At 37.0% G+C, this 14,784-nt stretch overlaps 1 protein-coding gene across 1 annotated transcript in view; it reads right to left on the bottom strand.

Annotated features, from left to right (window-relative positions):
* Nucleotides 1–12,190: 12,190 nt before the first annotated feature.
* Nucleotides 12,191–14,784, bottom strand: part of LOC112617078 (cytohesin-interacting protein-like) — a 32,189-nt gene continuing 29,595 nt past the window's right edge. Inside the window, exon 8 of the mRNA XM_025373804.1 lies at nt 12,191–13,712. Coding sequence (XP_025229589.1) covers nt 13,246–13,712 — 467 coding nt within the window. The 3' untranslated portion in view covers nt 12,191–13,245. The remainder of the gene's footprint in view (nt 13,713–14,784) is intronic.

The following is a 14,784-nucleotide window of genomic DNA, read 5'->3' as shown; positions in this document are numbered from 1 at the left end:
CCAGGTCCACTTTCAAATAACACTATACCACTTTCCAGACAATGTAAATACCTTATAATAAATTCTAATTCCTCTAATTCTAATTTCTGCCTCTAGTATCACTGCTGCCATTCATTTTACTTATACATAAACATACATAATCCTATGCATGTACACATAAATACATATATTTGATTACATTGTTGTTATTTTAAACAAATTATCTGTTACATCAATTAAAAATTGTAAAAAGATTTAATTTTACCTTCACTTATTCCTTCTTCAAAGCTCTTCTTTTCTTTACATAGATCCACGTTTCTGACCTATGTCATTTTTTCCCTATAAAGAACTTCTAAAAATCATTTCTTGCAAAACAGGTCTACAAGCAGGGATTTCCCTTAATTATTGTTTGTTTGAGAAAGTCTTTATTTCTCCTTTACTTTGAAGGATAATTTCACAGGATATGGATTTCTAGTTTGCTAGGCTTTTTCTTTTCTTTTCTTTTCTTTTGTCCCTCAATCCTTAAAATATTTTACTCTAATTTCTTCTTGTTTGCTTGATTTCTGGGGAATCAGGTATAATTCTTACATTTGCTGAAATACAGGTAAGGTTTTTTTTTTCTTCGTTTCTTTCATATTTTTTTCTTTATTTTTTATTTTCCTCAGCTTTGAATCTGATACACTTATGTAGAGTTTCCTGGTATTTATCATACTTATTTTTCTCTGAGATTCCTGGAATGACATCTGACATTAATTAGGGAATTTCTTAGTCATTATTCCTTTGCTTCTATTCATTTCTCTCTTTCTTCTTCTTGTATTCTTTTTATGTATATGTTACAGATTTTGTAGTTGTCCCACTCTTCTTGGATTTTTAGCTGGTTGTTGTTTTCAGTCTTTTTTCTATGTGCTTTTCAGCTTTGAAAGTTTCTACTGACATTCTCAAGTTAAGAGATTCTTTCCTCATCTTTGTCCAGTCTCCTAAAACATCCATTAAAGGCATTATTCATTTCTGTTACAATGGTTCATTTTAATTGCAGTAAGAACACTTAACATGAACTATATCATCTTAACAAGTTTTTAAGTAGACAGTACATTATTGTTAACTATAGGGACAATGTTTTACAGCAGATCTCTAAAGCTTATTCATTATGTCTGACTGAAACTTTTCACCCATTAATAACCCTCCATTTCCTCATTCTCCCAGCCCCTGGCAAACACCCTTTCACTCTTTGATTCTATGAATTTCACTATTTTAGATACCTCAGAAGTGAAATCATACAATATTTATCTTTTGGTGACTGGCTTATTTCACTTTTCATAGTGTCCTCAAGGTTCATTCATGCTGTTGCATACTGTAGGACTTCCTTCTTTTAAAGGCTGCATAGAATTCCATTGTGTGTATATATCACATATTCTTTTTTGAGGTGACGACAACTTAAATCCAGTTGCATACAAAAACTCTGTATTTCAACTTCCTACACATACAAAATGTATTATTGTTGTCACAATATACATCTATGCATATATGTATCTTTTAATGTATTTTTAGTTGTAGTTACTTTCAATACTTATATCTTAACTTTTATATTAGAATTCAGTGATTTACCCACAACCATTACATTCACACAATTTTCTGTATGCCTATATGTTTACATTTACCAATAAGTTTCTTCATTGTTTATGTGTTCATGTTGCTGTTTAAAGTCCTTTCATCTCATCTTAAAGAACTCCATTTAACATTTTGAGCTCTCTCTCTCTCCTCTCTCTCTTTCTCTCTCTGTTTTAGTCTGGGAAAGTCTTTATTCTCTTTCATTCCTAAGGAGAATTTTGGCAGCTATAATAATCTTGGTTGGCAAGGGTTTCTTTTTTTTTCTTTGAGCATTTTGAATTTATCTTCCCTCTCCTTTCCGACCTGTAAGGATTCTACTGAAAAATTAGCTAATCGTCTTAAAGAGGTTCCTTTGTACATCACACATCTTTTTTCTCTTGTACCTTTCAAGGTTCTCATTGTCTTATATGATGTCATTTGGACTTCCTGGATCTGTATGTCCATTTCCTTCCCCAGCCTTTGGAAGTTTTTAAATCATTTTTTTCTCTTTGAACAAGCTTTCTCGTCCTTTCTCTCTCTCTTTCTTCTCCTCTGGAACCTTCTTAATGCATATTTTGGTTGGCTTGATGGTATCCCATGGTCTCTTAAACTTTCTTCTCCTTTTTCATTCTTTTTATCTTTTTTGCTCCTCTGACTAAATTACTTCCCAAGACCTGTCTTCAAGTGTATTAATCCTTTCTTTTGCTTGATCTAATCTGCTGTTGAAACCCTCCAGTGAATTTTTTATAGTTCAATTATGGAATTCTTCAGTTCCACAGAGATATTTCTGTATCTGTACAGCAATTCCCAGTTTGTTCATGCATTGTTTTCTTGACTTGGTGAGCATCTTTATGAGAGTGAATTTTACTTTTCTGGCAGGCAAATCATATAATTCCATTTCACTTGCGTCAGCTTCTGGACATTTATCTTGTTTTGTTGTTTAAACATCTATGCCTTATTCTTCATTTTCCTTTACTCTCTTTTTTGGTGTCTGCCCGTTAGGCAAAGCAGGCTCCTCCCCCAGTCTTCACAGACTGACCTGGTACAGCAGAAAATCTCCAACAATTAGCTAAATCAGAGATTCTGGGGAGCTCTACAAATTATTCTCCTTCCCAGGGAGAAGCAGGGAGCTGTGTTTTGTGTCTGCTTGCACTCTGCTGAGCCAAGGCATCCTGGAGAAGACTAAGCCACAACCTATCCCAGACTAAGCCACAACCTGTGTTCATCTCCAGGGAGATTGACTATGCTGGACCCATCAGAGATCCAGGACCAGTGAGACAGAATCAAATCTTTTGGGGGACCTCCTTGGGAACGTTGGTGGAATAGGCACATCAACCCCTTCCTTCCCATGGGTAAAGCTGAGAGTTTAGATTGTCTCTCCTAATCATATGGCATAGTGCTTGGGGTAGAGTCTTCAACAAGATGGTGTCCTGAATCTCCTTACTGGCTTTGCGGGGTGGGGGGTCGATTTTGCTTTATCTTATAGTAGATATCCTTTTAATTAGTTTCTGATATCCTGCAAAGGAAATTTACCCATGAATTTTTACTGAATCGTTGTGTTTATGCAGGAAAAAAGAGTCCAGGACTTCTTACTCTGCCATCTTCCTGATGTCCTTTCCTCTGTTACAGTGTTTTCCATCTCTAGCATCTCTTTTTTATTCTTTCATAGAATTTCCATCTTTCGGATTACATTGTTCATTTGTTCATGTATGTTATTAACTTTATCCATTATGGCCCTTCACATATTAACCATGGTTGCTGTAATTCCCCAGTCTGATAATTCCAACATCCTTGCCCTATTTAACTTTGGTTCCAGTGCTTACTCTGTCTCTTCAAATTGTTTTTTTGTGTGTGTGTTTTTGCTTTTGCTTTTAGTATGCCTTGTAATTTTTTTCTTGATAGTCCAGCATGATGTACTAGGTAAAATGAACTGCTATAACTAGGTCTTTAACTTTAGTAATGTGGTCATGAGATGCAGGGTGTACAGAGCATTCTATAGTGCTATGATAAGGTCTCAGTCTCAGTGAACATGTGACTCTGCATTGTGAACTTCACAAGTGCTTCATGGCCCACCTCTGCCCCTACCTCCACTTACATGGAACAGAATGGCTAGAGCATGCTAGAGTTGTATACTTTCCTTCCCCCAGCTCAGTTAGGCTCTGAAAAAAAAAATAGTTTAGGCCCTGATAAAATAGTTTATTTTGAGGGTAGGCCTTGTTAAGAAGAACAGAATGCTCTGGCTTATTTCAAAATAGTTATTTTTCCCCTCTGTTACTGAAAGTATAATAGATTTTTCTTCTCTATTCACAGTGAGAATCTTGTAAAAGTCACAAAAATATGGGGACAACTACACGAGAGGAACCTCTGGAATTTTTTACTGTCAGATTTGTCCACTCTGAGCCTCTAGCAATTTGTCAATTATAGCTCAGGTTTTCCTACCCTGGCATTGGTTCCCATGGAAGTTTCTGCTGTGGGTTCCTACCCTAGTCCATCATGATTCTTTGCATGTGCCTGTCTGCAATTAAGGGGACAGTGATTTGCCCTGTGAGCTCACTTCTTTGATGCATCTAAAAAGAGCTGTTGATTTTTGGGTTTTTTTTTTCTTTTCTTTTCTTTTCTTTTTTTTTTAATTTTAATTTTTATTTTTTTGAGATGGAATCTCAGTCTGTTGCCCAGGCTGGAGTGCAGTGGTACGATCTAGGCTCACTGCAACCTCTGCCTCCCGAGTTCAAACCACTCTCTGCCTCAGCCTCCCAAATAGCGGGTATTAAGGGCGCCCGCCACCACGCCTGGCTAATTTTTGTATTTTTAGTAGAGACAGGGTTTCACCATCTTGGCCAGGCTGGTCTTAAACTCCTGACCTCGTAATCCACCCGCCTTGGCCTCCCAAAGTGCTGGGATTATAGGCATGAGCCACTGCGCCCAACTGTTAAGTTTTTTACTTGCTGTTAAGACGGAGTTGTGACTTCCAACTTCCTTACATGCCCTACCAGAAGCCACATGTCTGCCAATGCTTTTTTTGTGTTTAAATTTTATTTTATTTATTTATTTTAGACAGAGTTTCGCTCTGTCTCCCAAGATGGAGTGCAGTGGTGCGATTTCGGCTCTCTGCAACCTCCAACTCCCAGGTTCACGCCATTCTCCTGCCTCAGCCTCCCGAGTAGCTGGGACTATACGCGCCGGCCACCTCGCCCGGCTAATTTTTTATATTTTTAGTAGAGACAGGGTTTCACCATGTTAGCCAGGATTGTCTTGATCTCCTGACCTCGTGATCCACCCGCCTCGGCCTCCCAAAGTGCTGGGATTACAGGCGTGAGCCACTGCACCCCGCCCAAGTCTGCCAATGTTTTTAAAATAAAATTTTATTTATAGTCATTTAAATTTTCTCAATTAATTCAAATACTTCATTATTCCACTGTGATATTTATTTCTTCGTTTTACTGTTTTTAGTTAATTTAAATGTGCTTATTTTTTAGTATACTTTATTTTTTAGAACAGTTTTATATTTAGGGGAAAATGGTGAAGATAGCACAGGGTTCCCAATAGTAGATGTGAACAGGGGAGACTGAGTGCAAAAATACTTTGTATCCAGTTTCCTGTTACTCACATCTAATGTGATTATGGTATATTTGTTATAAGTAATGTACCAATATTGGCACATTATTAACTAAAGTTTAAACTTTATTCAGAATTCCTTTTAACCTAGTGTCCTCCTCTGTTCCAAGTTGTTATCCAGGATACCATATTCTATTTAGTCATCATGTCTCCTTAGGCTTTTCTTGGCTATGACAGATTCTCTGACTCTACTCATTTTTAATAATCTTGACAGTTTTGAGAAGTACTGGCTGATATTTTATAGTGTATCTCTTAATTAGAATTTGGTGTTTTTCTCATGATTAGACTGAAGTTATGGGTTCTGGGCAAGAGGATCATTGTGACAAAGTGTCCTTCTCACTATATAATATCAAGGATACATATTAGCCACATAAACCTACAGCAATTGACATTGATAGTGATCATCTTGCTGGAGTAGTGTTTGTCAGGTTTCTCTACTGTAAAATTACTTTTCCCCTTTTTCCATACTATACCCTTTGGAAAAAGGTCATCATATTCGGCCCACACTTAAGGAATGAGGAGTTCTGCTCCTCTTCCTTGAGGGTGAAGTATGAACATAAATAATGGGAAATTTTTCCATACAGGAGGTTTGTCTCTTCACTCCATTTATTATTATTTATTCTGTCACTTATTTATATCAGTATGGACACATGAACGTATACTTATTTTATATTTTGGGTTATAATTTAATACTGTTTTATTTGTTGCTCTTTGGCCATTAGGAGCCCTTCTGATTGGCTTCTATTTCCCTTTGACATATCTCAATCTTTATAAGGTTTTAAAAATATTTTATTACTTTCTGAAATGACAAGATGCTACAGGCCTTTCTTGTATATTCCCTGCCTCAGACCTAGAATAAGCCATTTCTCCAAGGAACTCTGGTTTCTTTTATTGGGGAATGGTATTAGAAGCCAAGATCTTGGATCTTGGTGCTATGTGTGTTCATTGCTACTAAAGTGTCATTACTTCCTTGACCTCTCAGCTGACAGAGCAAGAAAATAAGTGTGTATAAACTAATTCATGCATACACAGATATCTATGAATATTTATGTATGTAATCATCCATACTTTTAGTAAGCTAATATTGAGTGCATATGGATGTCTAAAACTTAAACGCATTACCACATGGGTCAGTCTAGCATTCTCCCTTACTTATCTGTAAACTTTGAATCCAACAGTAAGAAATCTGGCTCCCATTATCAGCCATGAAGAATTTATTAATTCTTCAATTGCAGTATACATACATAGCACTGTCAGAGTTATTAATTGTATTCACATGGAAAGCAAGTTTTTCTGTTAGAGTAGAATATTTTTGTATGTTTTATTTTGCCTTTCATTTTATAAACTCCAATCATTTCCAGAGCTACTTAGCTCAGCATCTTTTTTTTCCACACTATTGTTTTATACATTTTTAATAGAGTTAGATTGTTTTTGTCACATTCTTCATCCTATGCTGGGATCCCCCAACCTCCTAAGTGGGCTTTTTGAAAATTTGCAAGCTTTAAGGATAACTCTTCATGCTGTAAAGTGCTATGGGTTTTGGCAAATGCATAGAGTCGTGTATCCAAGATTACAATATTACACAGAAGAGTTTCATCACTATATAAAACTCACCAGTCTTCCTCCTATTCAACTATCTCCATGCCCTCTTCCCACCCCTAAGTCCTTAAAACCACTCATATCTTTATTATTGCTTTAGTATTGCCTCTTCCATCATGTCATATAAATTGACACATACAGTATTAGTCTCCTCAAACTAGTTTCCTTCACTTAGCAACATGCATTTAAGATTCATAGTGTCTTTTAATGACTTGATAGCTTATTTCTCTGTAGCTGAATAGTATTGCATCTTACGGACCTAACAATGTGTATATCCACATTTTCTCACAGCCTATGACTTGTCTTTTGATTCTCTGAACAGTGCCATTCACAAAGCAGAAGTTTTAATTTTTATAAAGTCTGATGTATCAACTTTTTCTTTCATAAATCATCCTTTTGATGTATCTAAAAACTCATTACCACGCCGAAGGAAATCTAGAATTTCTCCTATGCTATCTTATAGAAGTGTTATAGTTTTGTGTTTTATACCTATGTCTATGATCCATTTTTGAGTCAATTTTTGTGAAACGTATAAGAGCTTGCATATTTGACAGAACCATTTGTTGAAAACACTATCCTTTCTACATTTAATTGACTTTACTTCTGTGTCAAAGATAATTTACTGTATTTGTGTGTGTCTATTTCTAGACACTCTGTTCTGTTCCACTGATTTATCTGTCTATTCTTTTGCCAATACCATGCTGTAATGATGACAATACTTTATATTAAGTCTTTAAAAGGATATTGTGATTCTTCCAACTTTGTTGTTCTTCAGTATTTTCTTGGCCATTATTGTCTTTTGCCTTTCCATATAAATTTGAGAATTAATTTGTTGAGTCTAAAAAATAGCTCGCTAGAATTTTGATTGAGATTACACTGAATCTACAGATTAAGTGGGGAAGAACTGAGTTGTAAAACTATGGAGTCTTCCAATCCATGACCACTGACTCTCTATTTAGGGTTAAGTTTACCATATAGAGATCCTGTAATATTTTGTTACATTTATATCTAAGTATTTTATTTTTTGCATGCTGTCAACATATTGTTTTTCCTCTTTCAAATTCCAGTTGTTCATTGTTGATATGTAGGAAAGCAATTGACTTTTGTATGTTAACCTTGTATCCCATGACCTTGCTATACTCACTTAGTTGTGCCAGGATTTTTTGTTGCACTGTTGATTATTTGAGACTTTTCACATAGACAACGTATCATCGTCAAATGAAGACAGTTTCTTTTCTTCCTTCCCAACTTGTGTATCTTTTATTTCTTTTCCTTGCCTTATTTTACTAGCTAAGATTTTCATACAGTACAGAAAGGAGAAGTGAGAGAAAATATATTTGCTTTGTAACTATCTTAGAAGGAAAGTGTCGGCCGGGTGCGGTGGCTCACGCCTGTAATCCCAGCACTTTGGGAGGCCAAGGCAGGTGGATCACGAAGTCAGGACATTGAGACCATCCTGGCTAACACAGTGAAACCCCGTCTCTACTAAAAATACAAAAAATTAGCCGGGCATGGTGGTGGGCACCTGTAGTCCCAGCCACTCAGGAGGCTGAGGCAGGAGAATGGCGTGAACCCGGGAGGCAGAGCTTGCAGTGAGCCAAGATTGCACAACTGCATGCCAGCCTGGACGACAGAGCGATATTCCATCAAAAGAAAAAAGAAGGAAAATGTCCAGTGTCACACCTTTATGATATTACCTGCAGGCATTTTGTAGATGTTCTTTATCGAGCTGAGGAAGTTATCCTTTATTCCTAAGATACACATTTTTTATATTCTTTCAAACTTCTTTTTTCCCCTCAAGTTCTGATAATTTTGTGATATCTCCTAACTTTTGCTCATGGCTGATCATTTCCTTTTGTGCTTTGTAGTTTTGATAATAAGTGTTTTGTTTACTTTTCTGTGTAAAAGTTCCTACTATCCTCTGCTTATAAAGATGCGCCTGCCTAGAAGTGGCAAACTTCAGTATGCCAATCACTATTCACTTAAATGCATTCAGATTCCCCGAGTAAAAACTGAAAGCAAGTAACTAGTTCATTCTTTCTTATTCTTTTAAAATCTTCTTTTATTATTTAATGCACCTAGAAGACAAAGTTAGGAGGCCAGAAACTTTCTTTATCAACTTTTTGGCTAGTTACACAATCTTGACCAGGTTATTTCATTCCAGAATTCACTAATGCTTCCATTTCTTTATATATAAATTATTATGACAGTCACTAATTTTTACTCAAGGAGATTTAGAGACAGCTCAATACCCATATGTTATCAAGTCTGTGAACTCCTTGAATGGTGTTACAAACAGACTAGGGTGGTCCCCTGATCCTTACCTCCTAATGTTCATGACTGTGTAATCCCTGCTTCTTGAGTGTGGGTGGGCCTGTGACATGTTTTTACAAACAAAACATGGTACGGTTGATAGGATGCTATTCCCATCTTAATGTTACATCATAAGGCAAGGTGATGGGAAGTCACTTAAGAGGTTATGTTACATGGCAAAGGCGATTACATGGTATTATTTAAGACTCTGTCTTGTTCGCAGCCTCTCCATTTTTCCTCTTCACTGCCAGCTTTGAAGAAGCAAGCTGCCATGAATTGTATGGCCACCAGGAAATGATTCTGACAACAACCTGGGGAGCTTAAGGGCATACCCTTCTCCAATCAAGCCTTCAGGTAACAACCCAACCCTGGGTAACACCTAAACTGCAGCTTTGTGAAATCCTGAGCAGATCCAGCTAATCTGTGCCCAGACTCCTTGCCCACAGAAACTTTGAGAAAATAAGTATATTTTAGGCTTCTAAGTTTGTGGGGTTTTTTTATTATTTATTTTTTTGAGGTGGAGTTTTGCTCTTGTTGCCCAGGCTGGAGGACAATGGTGCGATCTCAGCTCACTGCAACCTCTGCCTCCCAGATTCAAGCAATTCTCCTGCCTCAACCTCCGGAGTAGCTGGGATTACAGGCATGCACCACTATGCCTGGTTAATTTTTGTAGTAGAGATGGGGTTTCATCATCTTGGTCAGGCTGGTCTCAAACTCCTGACCTCAGGTGATCCACCCGCCTTGGCCTCCCAAAATGCTGGGATTACAGGTGTGAGCCAGCATGCCTGGCAGTAATTTGTTAAATAGCAATACAAAAGCTAATCATGCAAAGTTCAATTAAGTAAGTAGTATCTTTTAAGGTCCTCAAAGAAGTAAATGTCGAGAATCACCCAGGATTTTTTAAAAATATGCTTTTAAAACAATTATTTCTTTATGGTAGAGAGAAATGTAGGGAGAGAGACAGAGAAAGAGAGAGAAAGTCCTGACACTGAAAACTAGCATTCTTTATTTCATAAAGGCATCAAATTTTGATTTTGTAGCCCATAGGTATGTAAGGAAATGGATATAAAATAACAATACTTTTATGATCTGAAGGGCTCAATGTAGTTGTGTATTACGTACTATTTTTAGTATGTATACATTCAAAAATGCCTGTACTTTGGTGATTAATACACACATACTGTTTCCAAGTTTGATCTCTTAAGTGCAAACTGGGATTTTAAATGATATCTGTATCATGCACTTAAGATATAAAATTATTACAAGGTAGAAAGTCATAAATAAAAGTTCACTTCCAAAAATATATTACTAATCTGTTGTCATGGTTGTGTTCTTCAGACGCATGATAAAGTAATTCCCAATCTACTTGATTCAAATTTGGTTTATCAAATGCCCTTCCAGAAAAATGCATTTTCATAACAGATGGTCAATTAATGGAATTCACCAGTATTACATATTTGAGAACTTTCAAGTTAATAAAACACTTTTCAATTTTTTTCCCAGTAAATTATATCAGAGTGAATCACTATGCACCAGAAGTTTCTTCTAAAGCCCCACTGAGGTCATAAATTGGTCTGAAAGCTATACTGTGAGAAATTTACCCACATTTCCACTAAACAAAAGCTAATTTTCTTCAGCTTGTGAAATATAGAACATGACATGCCCTTCCTTCCTGTACTTTGGTTAACCAGTACTTTTTTCTTTATTCTCAGAACATACCTCAACTCTAATTCTTACCGCAAACTAAAGTGATGCTTGCTTGCTCCATCCCTTCCTTGCCTTTTTTGCGTTTGAGGTCTACTGTCGTATAGCAGTATTACACTTCTGTATTAAAGTCACAAGAAAAGTAAATGATCTATGGTCTGCTTTACCGTATGACCTATGTCATTCCATGTAGTTCTCAAAGCATTTTCTCACCTTGTAGAAGATTTCAAAGTCATCTTTCCTTAAATAAATGTGGTGTTTCCTTTCCCTGGACTTTGTGAAATAGGATAACAAGAAATGCTGAATTCGTATAAGTAGACCTTTAGCAGGATGATTCTAGACTACGATGAGAAATGAGCAATACCAGTAGAATCATAACTGGTTTGCAAGCTCTTGTTGAATCATAACTGGTTTGCAAGCTCTTGTTGAAAATAAATGCATTGCTCTTCATGTAGTTATTAAAGAACCTATATCTGAAACTTTTGTATGAGGAACAGAGAAATGTTTGTTTGTTTTCCTATTTACCCAAAGAAATACACTTATCTATGCAGTATCTATAATTGTACATTTTAAGTATTCCTGTTGGGTAGAATAAAAAGTACTGTGATGATCACTAAACAGAACCAAAAGAATAAATGATATCTAGAATAGACTAGAGCAAGGAAGAACTGACTTCCAATTTAAACCCTGCCACTGACTAGCCTTGTGACCCTGAGAACATTTCCAAATTCCTGACTTGTTATCTGTATGCCTAACACCTACTATATAGTAATTGTGAGGATCACACATAAAGTGTCTTTAGCCAACTAGGCATTCAGTAAATGGTAGACAGGATTGCTATTGTTTCTGTGAAAGGTGTGACACTCTGCCTTTCATATGAGTGACCCGCATGCACAGCCCACTGGATGTTTCTCAGTTCAAAGAGTTAATAGAAGGCTGGAGTGCAGTGGCTCGATCTTGGCTCACTGCAAGCTCCGCCTCCCAGGTTCACGCCATTCTCCTGCCTCAGCCTCCCAAGTAGCTGGGACTACAGGTGCCCGCCACCACACCCGGCTAACTTTTTTGTATTTTTAGTAGAGACGGGGTTTCACCATTTCACCGTGTTAGCCAGGATGAACTCGATCTCCTGACCTTGTGATTCACCTGTCTCAGCCTCCCAAAGTGTTGGGATTACAGGTGTTAGCCACCACACCCGGCCTAGAAATCTTTTTATACTTGTTATCCTACATGCTTCCTTACCCTACCCTCTTTTTTCTCAAAATAACTCATTTCTTAATCAGAAGTTTACTTAAATTTAGCAGTTCTACTTAAAGTGAAGTGTTTCTGTTTCTCCCAAACACACACACACGCACACACACACGCAGAGAGAGAGAGAGAGAGAGAGAGAGAGAACTTAAAATCAGCAGACTATTTATTACATAGTCCAGATTGTCTACTCTAGAATATAGGTAATGAACAGCTGTGCCACCAGAACAGAGAATTCATAGACTTTAATGGATATTAAATAAAACATGGAGTAATTGAAAGGCTAGAAGTAATGTGATACTAACATAACCAATAGGCAAAAGACTGCTGAAGTGATAGCTATTTAGAATATATGATATAGAGAAGTAATATGAAAAAATCTACAGGAGCAAAGTCCTTTTCACAACTCTCACGTTTTGGATGTTAGACATTTGTAGAAAAAAAATTGCAAAGTTGTAGGATTCGAAGAGTTCTAGATTTGCCATTAATGTGTAAGCAGAACAAAAGTTGAATCGGGCAAAAAACATGACATCCCCACCCATTTTGTTTAGACTGACTATAAAAAAGACTTTATTATGATCTTTGCAGCACCCATCTCAGACCACATCTTTCCATGGTTCTCATGAACCTTAACCCCTCCTATTAAATCTTATACTTCCCACTTTATTGTCACTATAGATATGAGAAAGGGTTGATGGTCATCTTTGTTTACAAGTCATTACAGGTTTGAACAAATTCAAAACTGCCTATTATTAAGCCTCCCCAGAAGCCACTGGGCATAAGCAAACCTAAGATTTTATAACTCACCAATTATCCTATAGAAAACAGTGCAGATTATTATATTCTGCCAAATGTTTATTCATACTTGACTCCAAAAGTTATCTATTATTCACAGGGATAATCTAGAAAATAAATATTAGTTTTGCTTTCAAAGACAGTACTGGGATGAGCAGGCACTTTCATGTTTGTTATATTAATTAACTTCTTATTTAGTTTCCCTGTCTGCTTAGAAATTGAGCTGTTCAGGTTGAAAAATGATGTAAGAAGCAAAAACTATGACACAACAATTTAAATAAAGGTCACTATTGCTGTGAAATGGGATGTCAGTTTTGCAATTCTTCTGCACTTTCCCACCAAGCTGGGATGTGGGTGAGTCTAGAGATATTTGTGAAATAAGCCAATTTGAAAGGACACCACAATCCGTCAAAAGCGACTTTCTTCCTCTTCCACAGCACGATGAAGGCCAGGGATAAATTTCAAGAGTTGCTTTCGCACACTTCCCTTTCTGCTCTTCCGGGGCAGGGTCCCAAACGCGCTTGAGAAGTTGCCCTCCCACAAGGGAGACATGGATCCGCTGCTGGTGTTACTGATGCTCCGGTTCCTCCTTGAAGATGACCTCCTCAGAAAATCATCCCCCTCCTTGGAGATAAAGCACTCATCATCTGTGCTCGTCTGCCGACTGAAGGCACCCCTGCTGGAGTCCTCAGACACACACGTCTGGTAGCCATCTTCACTGTCCATAGTCATGGAGCTCAGCCAGCTCTTACAGCTGCTCTCACTGGATAATCGATTCCGGTCCACGAGGGCTGGGCCTGGCCCAGGCAGGGGTCCAAACAAAGACAATTCATCCAAGTCCATGTTTTCCAAACTGGGGCAGTTAGCTGCATCACCTAGAGCACAGAGAACAAAATCTACTGTGAAATGGACCTGTTCATCATTTCCTACAAATAAATACGCTGCATCAAAACTTCTCTTTGAATGACACAAGAAAGAGTAAGTGTGAAAAATATTTTTCACTGAGCTTTGGCGTGCATAAATAAGTAACTGTTTATGAGGCCATTTGATAAACCGTATAGTAGGGTTTCCTGAACTATGGTTCATAGACCAAGGTTCCATGGTCACAAAAATTATAATATTAGAATAAATTTAAACAAGATGTTTCATATGAGAACAGTTCAACCCAACTGACAGTCTACCAATGTGACATCTGAATCTCCAAAATGATCATTTCTTCAATTTAAATAACCCTGAAACCTTTTATTATAATTCTCACAGAAATGGGGTTCCATAGAATACACCTGGGAAATGCTATCATGATTTTCTCCATTTAGTTTCTCTGATTGTTAGGTACTGTCTTTTGAAAATAATTCTAAAATTATTATAAAATCATTTGAGGTATATAGAAAAAATTATGGAACAGATAATTCATAAGTGTTTCTTAGAGAAAGGATTTGTGAAATCAAATGTATCTTCCAACCTCAATATTCCAAGTTTCATTTTGGAATACTTAAATTCTCTGGAATGATACTGTACCCAGAAAGCATCCTTGTCCTCAAGTAAGTAATTTATTTGAAGAAATTGAATTTTATCTGCTTGGCTAAATTTTTTTCATTGATCCTTCACAACGTACATCTGGCTCTTCAAACCAGAATGTTAATCACATACCAATACCCTGTCCAACGACCCTCCCTGCTTCCACACTAACTGAGTTGGTTGGTATCGAGAGAGAGAGAGAGAGAGAGAGAGAGAGAGAGAACTTGTAATACCAGCCTTGGAAAAACATAATCAGTAAGTGACTCTGCTTCAGAAAAAAATAATAGAATACTGCACACTCCAAAATGGTTTTATTTTGTACTGATTATCTTTACTGCTGCTCTCTTTTGTCCTTGGTTGATAATATAAAAAGAAACTATTTTTTCAGATGATTTGCAAGGTTGAGTACAACCAGCCCCACAGTGACTG

This window comes from Theropithecus gelada, unplaced genomic scaffold (assembly GCF_003255815.1).
Source record: "Theropithecus gelada isolate Dixy unplaced genomic scaffold, Tgel_1.0 HiC_scaffold_15876, whole genome shotgun sequence".
Classification (NCBI taxonomy): Eukaryota; Metazoa; Chordata; class Mammalia; order Primates; family Cercopithecidae; genus Theropithecus; species Theropithecus gelada.
This window is presented reverse-complemented; position numbering and strand designations above follow the sequence as displayed.